The sequence below is a fragment of the Sciurus carolinensis genome, chromosome 10 (assembly GCF_902686445.1).
Source record: "Sciurus carolinensis chromosome 10, mSciCar1.2, whole genome shotgun sequence".
Lineage (NCBI taxonomy): Eukaryota > Metazoa > Chordata > Mammalia > Rodentia > Sciuridae > Sciurus > Sciurus carolinensis.
In genome coordinates this window covers 66698679-66708100 of record NC_062222.1, presented here as the reverse complement: position 1 = coordinate 66708100, position 9422 = coordinate 66698679, and the positions used below count along the sequence as shown (strand labels likewise).

Genomic DNA, 9422 nt, shown 5'->3' with positions numbered 1-9422 from the left:
GTGTGGTCCAGTGTGCTGGTCTTTGTTACCACTCTGTTAACTCAGTATGTTGGATTAATTAGTGGAGCTGTTCATTCCACAGTTTCCCAGGATGTGGTCTGCATCCTCCTCAAGATGAGGTTCTTGGACTGAGCATAATGCAGCACCTCAGGAAGGCATTCACCCGAGGCCCTGGAGAGCTATTACACTCCAAGATCCAGACATTTATATGCAGGTTCAATGGAAGAAGCACTGTTCTCTGCAGCTTTCACTCTCCTTTCCTTTCCATTTGTTTAATCCTGTATAGTAATTTTAAATTCTTTAAAAGTAACAGTTATAGAAAAATCACAATATCTCAAAATGTCTTGCTAAAATAGTACTCAAAGCTGGAGAACCAGAAAAACAGTACAAAGATTTCTGCATATCTTTGAATTGCTTTTGAGAAATTAAATTCAAACATCTAAAAGATTGCGAATTTCAGAATTTGTAGTTAACATATAATTTATATATACATGGCCCAGCTGGGGACCCGAGCGCTCAAGAGAGATGTTCCTGCTGTTTTGCATTGGGTCAAGTTCTTCGGGGCAGCTGCCGTACACCTCGGAGCCACCCTTGTGGGATAAGCCTTGATGCTGGAGAGGAAAAGTGAGAACCAAGCTGTCAACAACCCCAGTTCCTGCCAAACCCCATTTGTCTGTCTGCCAGCCAGGATTCTAAAAATGCCTTTGGGAATGAATTTTACTTTTGGCTTTTACTGAATATGAAATTCCATTGTGTGTATATATAGCCTTGGTGAGCTGACCCAGCTTAGGGATAACTGATATATTTTGTCTTACAATATTCAGAATTCATTTTTATAAGAGGTAATAATGAGACCCTTGAATGGGGTTCTGCTTCTCTTCCTCAGTCTACCCTCCCCAAACGTGGGTAGATCTCCGTCTGGCATTCCCATTGAGACCGTCCACAGTTCTGCAGACTAGTACAGGACTAGAAGCAAAACCAGTGCAGGGTGAGAGTGGCTTTGTCACAGGCTGTAGGACCTTCATGTACTTGTGCTTGTATAACTTTCTGGTCCCTCAAGAGAGGCAACATCAAAGTATTGAAGGAAATGGAGGATCACTAAATGCTGCCTGTAACTTACACCAAATTTTATTACTTTGGACCCAGTGTTAAAAAATTTAAATTCTGGATGAGCCTCAGTTCTGGCAGGACCTCGTTAAATGGCGTCTGTGTTAAGCAGCTCTGCTTGTCCTCACAAGTCAGACTGGTCTTGGGGGCAATCCTGGTTTTAGCACTAGGACAAGTTCTTTACTCCAAGCCTGACTTTTTAAAAGTCGCTTATTGTATATACAGCACGTGTAGTCCAAAGAACACCTGCATGCCTACCGACCCTGGGGCACCCACTCAGCCATTCAAGGCTTACGTTGGCAGATGCCTGGCAGGCTCTTAGTGCCACACCTGGCCTGTGGCAGGCAACATTAAGGGAAAGGTGCTTACTTTACACAATTGAAATGTGCCTTTCTCCCAAAGTCTGTTTTCTGGTGGCCTTAAGTTTCAGAATAGTAAATGCCAAATATATTTACCTATGATGGCCTCATAGACTCTGGAAACGTATTTTTTAAAAATATTTTGCTTTTGTTTCTACATACCCCCTCCCCAGCATTTCTAATCACTTTTATGAATTAGTTTAAAGGCTAATGAGCATAGAGCACATATTTTTTCTAGCTACAACATGTATATGCCTAACACGTACCCACATTGCTTCACCTTCCAATGCCCTTCTTTCCCAGAGACAGAAGAAAAACTTAATCATGGGTCTTCTGAGGGCCTCCAGGGAGCCAGTGTTGGAATCCTTAAAGAAAGGAAAGATCAGACCCCACAGGCAGTTCATACATCCCTGACACTCTCACAAGTTTCAGAACTTCCAGTTAAAAATATTTTATTTTAAGCTTATACAAAAGTCATGTACAAAAAATGTACATAGTATTTTTCATTCAATTTACATTTTTAAAAAGGACATTGGTAATTTCAAATTCTTCCTGCTTACATGTCATGTAAACATTGTTCCGGGCCCATATTACTTGGGAAAATTTTACTCATTCTTGACAATTTTCATGATGGTGTAGGTATTTTCAGGTGGAGAATCAGATTTGCCATGGACCTGATTTCTCTAGCTACACAGGTGATCGTGACTGACTCCATTCCAGGTAAAAATGAGATTCTCTAAAAGATAGAACTGCAACTTTGTGGTACCAATTAAGTTGTAACTGTACATAGACTTCCTTTTCACATACGTATTGGTCACATCTGTACTTTTGTTCTTGGTCTGTGTACATGCATCTACTAAGAAGCTCTTGGGAGACAAGTGCAGGTGCCAGATGGGGCACAGTCTGGGGAAGTGGCTGGGGCTGCTGTATGTATCGCTCTTGCTTGGAGCCTGCCATGTGGCCACCATTTGTGATAGTGCTAGTGTGCACCATGTGAATATATAAAAATTCGAAAATATGTTCAGCCATTCTTTTGGCAAAATATGCTCTTTAGTACATTTTGAGGGTCAAGTAGGCAAAAAAAATAAAAGTGAACCAAGGAGAGAAAAGCACATTCTGGGTTCCTTCAAATGCAGGCTTTAGAGGAAATGCCATTCAACATTTAGGATAGTTTTGTCTCTCCCACTGCTTTAACCAAGTGGATGCTCAAAGAGAACATACCAGAGGCATTGATCTTGGCAAAAAACCACTTCTCCCCACTCGAGAGAGAAGAATCCAGGAAGCAGTGTGTCAGGAAAGCAAAACGGGATTTAGATGACAACCCATTTTTCACCAAGCAGTTAATAGCTGATGGTGTTCAACAATAAATACACCATTAAAAGGAGAATAATGGCATCTTCATTCTCAGGTTTAAAGATACCTTTAAAAAAATGACAAACTTTAAAATATGATTTTTCTTACAAATCTGTGATCGGTTCTGGTGACTGGGTTTAGTTCTCACTGCTGAAAACTAGGCAACCCCCAGAATGAATCAACTTAATTGGTCGTATCACAGCCATTCCTTTGTTCTGATACCAACCCTCAAGTATTTACCTTGTAAGGAATTCCAGGCTTGACCACATTCACAAATGCTCAGTCGTGTGGGGCTCCAAGACTGCTGCCTCAGTGTAGTATTTATGACAGGCACAGTCCAGAGGCATTTTTCCTGAGCTAGAAATGTCACACCTGGGAGCAGACACTCCTTGCTACAGGCTCTTCCCCGAGCATGCAAGTGTTGCATCAGAATGAGACAAAGCAAAAATCACACTGATGTATTACATTGCTGAATAATCTTTTGACATCAAACTGGCAACCAAAGGGAAGAAATCTCATCTAGTAGCCCACACTACACTCTAAATAACAATTTAAAAACATTAGTTCGTTCTCCAGTTTGAAATTGGATTTGGTCTTTTGTGGAAATGTTCCCTGAGTTGGGAGATCACCAGGATTGCGCCAACTTTGTTCTAGCAGCAAAGGACAAACTTCAACTGTCTTAAAAACACTTCTAAGCTGGTCCTTATTCTAAACATTGCATCTCCATGTCTTAGAAAGTGAAATCCAAACGAATTTTTCAAGGATGAAATGCAGTAATGATACCATACTTAATATAAACATCTATTTTCAGTGTTTACCCTAGACTGAACACAATAAAAATAAGTGCTTATGAAAATTACAAGCCTTTGCTATACCTAATTCTTATGATCATATAATCAAGCTTATTCATGCTTTATTTTTACTTGTTATTAAATAACCCTTGATATTTATTTTGTTGGCATGTGCTAATAAACACACATTCCCAAGAGAGCAAAGGAAAAACACTGGTCTGGGGCATTCTGTCGTTTGAAGCCAATTAAGCCACAGTCTCTAGTGCTTGGAGATGCTAGGCTGCAGCAATGGTTGTCATGGAAACAGATTTGCCTCGGCATTTCTGGCAGAGCCAGAAATCACTGACTCATACGCCCTCAAAAAAGATCTGGTGTACACATAACTCTCCATCCCCAACTTAATTTGGGCTTCTTTCTCTGAAGAATATAGATTAGAAACTACAAAGGAAAACACAATATTCCATGCACAGTTTACTATAACTTGGTGTTTTCTTTTATTGAATCATACAAATTTTGAATGGGGATTCCTGAATAAATCTTTTAATTTACCTTTGGCGGAAACAACAGATTTCAAAACACCTACTAGCTTCTCACTTATATGGAGTTTAAAAAATTCTATATTTGTTCGAAACAATACTCTTAGATGTGCTTCAAAAGTGAACTGATAATGATTTGATTTATATCATAGCTTATTTAAGAGAACAATTAAAAAGGACAGACTAGACATGTATATCTTTTTAAAAATACAATTTTTGGTCATGTGAATGATTCATGTTCAGATTTCAAAAATAGAAAACATCCTAAAGTGCATCATTTTATTTATAATATAACTCCTTGAAATTATTATGATCTGCAATGTAAACAGTAGAGCAAAGAATATCAAACTATACTTTCATCATTTAAATTTGTAGGATTATGTACCATCTTTAAGTGTGTGGATTAAAATGAGGGCACTTCCAACACATAGCTCATGCTTCTATATGATTATTTTTAAGAAAAACTTAAAGGCATTCCTTTCCCCAACCCCCCACTTGAACAGAGGAGAGCTGCTACCTCACTTCAGCAATGGAAAAGGCTGCAATAAATCCAGTAGGTGTTTAAGACCCATTTTTACAGTTGACAACTGGCTGGAACAGCTTTACAGTCTATTTCTTTCTGTTTTATAAAACAAAACTGCAACCTTTAAGAAAGCAACTCTCAAACAGGAGGGTGTCCCTGCGGTCCTGTCCATCCTGCAATATTGTCTTCAGGAGGCAGAGCAGTTCAGCCTTTGGGCAAGCAGACACCAGGGCTTTGCTTTACACAGCCCAAGGGTGGACCCCAAACCCACTTCCCAGGGCAGACACAGAAGGTGAAAAAGAAAAACAAATCACAGCGTGACATCAAGCACAATGAAGAGATGAATGATTTGGTGTCTTAAATTCCCTGGTCCCTCCAAAACGTCTAATATAGACAGCTTTGTGACACAGTCTTTGAAAAAATTACAATCAAAATTGGCCACATGCCATTATTTTTTTCTACTATATATGATCTTGAAAGTAGTGTGAGTTAGATTCTGCCTTGAGCTCAGCTCTGAGGACTATATTTACCCATCTGGGGATTTTAGTGCAGATTTACTGTCTTAGAAAAATTAAACTCTGGTAGGTATTCAGGAGGCTGATGGGACAGGCTTCCTCTCTTACGTGATCCTCTACACTTAGGCTAAGAATTAAGCAAGGCCTTTTAAGTTTGGCTAGAACCACAACAAAATCAAGCCCTAGGCAGGTTACATAGGCATGCTGGCCTCGCTTAGTGTTCAATATTAAAACCACACTGGTAAGTGCAGTCAGTGTTCAAGAAACAATCTCCAGGCTCTTCACCTGTTACCTGATTTTAAAATCAGTATTAATATGGCTGCTGCTACAATCCCTCTGTCCTCTTCAGATGATTAAGTCCTAGTCAGGGATTGAATTTGTCAGCTGAGGAAGTCCTGAAGAAACACACCCTCAAACAGATGACTGCACTGCCACTGTGGGCAGACGGCAGCCTCCATCTATCTGAGAGCTGGAGGGAAAATCAATTCACACACGCGGGGAAGGCGCAGCTCTGTGGAAAGGTCACTAGAATGGCCAAGGCAGCAAATAGGGCTCCAATGCATGGTCACACTTGACTAGGTCCAGAGAGAGCATGGACCTCCACAGCAAATTCACTCTACAGAGTAAAGTCCTGAGCTTGTTTTTATCACAGTTAGAGAATGTTCTCACGTTTCTCAGTTGTCCAGGAAGAACAGTGTATAACTCTGTAGATGGGTGTGTCTAATGTAGTGCTCCATCACTGCTAGTGTAAGTGAAGTTACCACTACAAGTGTGTAAGTGTGCAGGAATCTTGACCTTCTTATTACAAAATTCCTAAGTCAGGTCACACTGTCATCTTCCATCTATGTAGTTTCTAAGGCAGGCAGTGGAAACAGCAGCCCACCCAAAAGGCCTGGCAGCAGAAGGGTTGCAGGCTTTGCAGGTCCAGCTCCAAGGCTGCCTTCTAGAGCTGCTCTTTATCAGGAGAACAGGAAGTCCTCCTTGCATCCACAGGCACCCCTTGCTGGGCTGGGGTGCCCCTTACATGGACTTGGAATCAGTGTCTCTCTTGCTGATGAGCACCTCCAGGAGTCTTAGTTTTGCCTTTATGTGTTTGTATTCGTTGTATTCTTCAGCCATGGGAGTGCGGTCTTCCTTCTGGACGTTTCTAGTGGAAACAAAGGAAAAGGGGACCGAGGCAAATTATCATTATGTGGTAGCTTTGCAGTTTACCAACCTGTGGAATCAGTGTTGACAAGTGGCAGTTGGTGTCTATACAGGGCTGGATTTAGATAAGAAGTGAAAAACGAGTTGCCCCTGAAGGTACCATATGACTGAGCTTTTATAGTTAATCTAGCATTTCATAGAATGCTATAAAGGACTAAGAAATACAGAAAGTCTCTCTTGGATCTTAAGTATGATTTCACAGTTGAGTTCCTATTAACTGAAATCCTTTATTCATACTTAGTACTTTCTCATTTTTATTTATTTCCCCTAGTAAGCCATTAAATTTCTGATTAGCAATTTGTACAACCACAATGTATAGTTGTTTTAAGAACAGAGAATTAATTCTCTTGCTTATAAACGTGATCCTGGGATTCAGCAATTGGATCACATAATATTAAGTCTTGATAGTTTACTAATGTTATATGAAGATTTTTTTATACACACCAGTATCAGTTGGGTGAAGTGTAGTAGTAGTACTTTGTATCCATGATCTAACATCACCCTTGCAGCAACCTGATGTGAAGGTGCTGCTGTCCACAGTCTGCACATGATGAAACCAGGAAGAGCAGTTAGGCTCCCTGCAAAGCAACTGCTCCCCACCCTGTGTGGTGTGGGGCCACTTCCACTGCACTGTGAAATGCTCCTGCTAAAGATTCAAACCTAGGCTTCCCTTTCTTACCATTAAAGAGCAAATGTGGGCAAGGGGGATAGCATGGGGCTTTATTTGATTCATGTACTAAAACTAAACAGATTTTATTCATGCTCTGCTTTGCTCTAGGAAAGAATTCTATGGCCCCTCAGCAGGGAACAGGCACCTTAGGAATCTGAACATCTGGCACCCATTCACTGCCCTACCCCAACGCCCTGAGAGAGGCTTCACTCTCTTCAGATAGGAAATGGAGACAGATCTTATGATGGTGTAAGTCCCTCAAAAGTCTAGACTTTTTGATGATTAAGTTTCATCATTTGTAATTTTTATTTTATTTTTTTGGTACTGGGGGTTGAACCCAGGGGTGCTTAACCACTGAGCCACATCCCTAGCTCTATTTTATATTTTGTTAGAGACAGGTCTTACTGAGTTGCTTAGGGTCTCTCTAGATTACTGAGGGTGACTTTGAACTCGTGATCCTCCTGCCTCTGGAGCTGCTGGGATTACAGGAGTACTCCACCATACCCAGCTATCATTTGTATTTTTTTTAAAAAGTTGTGCATGTTATATAAGATATTGTCCATAATATGTGACAATAAGAGCAACAAAGGATCTGTGGATAATCCAAACATGCTTAGAAAGAAGATGGGTTGGGGGAAACACATCAAAATATTAATTTTTTTTGTTTTGATACCAGGGGAGATTAACCACCAAGACACATCCCCAGCCCTTTTTATTTTGAGACAGGGTCTTGCTAAGTTACTCAGTGCCTTGCTAAGTTGCTGAGACTGGCTTTCAACTTGCAACTCTCCTGTCTCAGCCACCTGAGCCTCTGGGATTCCAGGCAAGCACCACCACAGCTGGCAAAATATTAATCTTGATTTGTCTATTTTTTATCTGCTCATCTATATTCTCTAAATATCCTATAATATGTGGAGAATGAAAAGCAAATGTTAAAATATTAAAAATGTAAAAATTTTGAGAAAGTCCATATAGGGCAGATCCAAATCAGAGATCTTAAAAATAAATTGACATAATAATTGAAAAAAATATTTCATTTCCTCAAACTTCAGGACACATAAAAAAATACTCAAGAGAAACTATATTCACAGAGTTGAAATAATTTGGACTAATATAAAACCAATTGAAAATGATTAAATCTAATTCCAGTGTAAGAGATGCAAATCTATCCTTGGCCCCTGCTGTGACTTTGGGAAGACAGTCATCATGTAGTCACTTGTAAACTCAAATGACTTTCCCTGCCAAATCTTGTATACCAATGACTATGCCTTAAAACTCACTGGGAAAAAAACAAAAACAAACAAACAAAAAAACTCTCAACCAGGTGGATTTACTTTATATATATTCTTCTCATGTATATTTTCAAACTGGAAACTATCATTTTTGTTTTGTTTTTCATGGTACTGGGGATTGGCTGAATCCAAGGCATGCTAGCTAAGTGTTCTACCATTCAGCTACACCTCCAGCCCAATCTGCGTTTTTAATGAGCTTAGAGATCAGTGATGATTGGGAGTTCCCTTTTCCTTATTTCTCTAATTTGAGGGGAAAAAAAAAAATCCCCAGTGCTCTCAACTTGAAATTCAGCTCCAGAGTGCCTGTTTTAGATGAAAATTTGATGTGACAGATTAGTTTTATGCATGTTAGCTGAATCCGCATCAGTCATGGACACTGGTCAGGAGCATTTCTTCTTGGAGGTACACATAAATCTCACCATCTCACTGTCAACCTCTATGGGTACCTGGGCACAGACCCTCGCACCAGGTTACAGGGAGGATGTAGAACCGTCCCCACCCTGGAGGCATTTCATACACCTGACAGGAACAAGGTGCTTGGCTGATGTAGTGAGGAGATGGGGACAGAAGAGACACGTGCATTACCTTCCATTTTGTCTGAAGAAATTGTCTTCAAAATCACGAAGTTTCTTTCGAATTTTTTTCTTTTCCTCTCTCATTTCCTGAAGGTGTTCCAAGAGTTCAGGTCTAACAGGAAAGAAAAAATGTCAGGAAATTAAATCTGAATTGTTATAAATGTAACTTGACAGGGTTGTGGAGACAGAGGGAAGCAAGTAAATTAAATTGATGGGAGCACTGTGGAGCAGTAGAAATGGGTGCTTTTCTCCCTTGAAAGCCCAAACATGCCAACAATAGATGCAAAGACTGGGACTCCTGTTAGTTATGCATTCTTGGGCCTCGTGGGATCCCGCAGCCCTTTATCATATTTTTCATTGAAAGAAAGAGATGACATCTGTGCTCAGTGTGCATTAAATGATGAGCTGTAGCGTATAGAACCACACCACACAGTGCCATTTAGTAAGACCTTCTGGTTATTTAAGCAAGATCTCAAAAGTTCCCTTGAATCATAT

The 9422-nt window shown here is 40.1% G+C and overlaps 1 protein-coding gene across 13 annotated transcripts in view; it reads right to left on the bottom strand.

Moving 5' to 3' along the window:
• Window positions 1-1912: 1912 nt before the first annotated feature.
• Fam13a (family with sequence similarity 13 member A) overlaps window positions 1913-9422 on the bottom strand; it is a 344751-nt gene continuing 337241 nt past the window's right edge. For all 13 annotated transcript variants that reach the window (XM_047567594.1, XM_047567596.1, XM_047567597.1 and 10 more), the window contains 2 exons: window positions 8938-9039; window positions 1913-6331 (listed from right to left, as the gene is read on the bottom strand). In XM_047567594.1, the coding sequence (XP_047423550.1) occupies window positions 6205-6331; window positions 8938-9039 (229 nt within the window). In that variant the 3' untranslated portion in view covers window positions 1913-6204. The remainder of the gene's footprint in view (window positions 6332-8937; window positions 9040-9422) is intronic.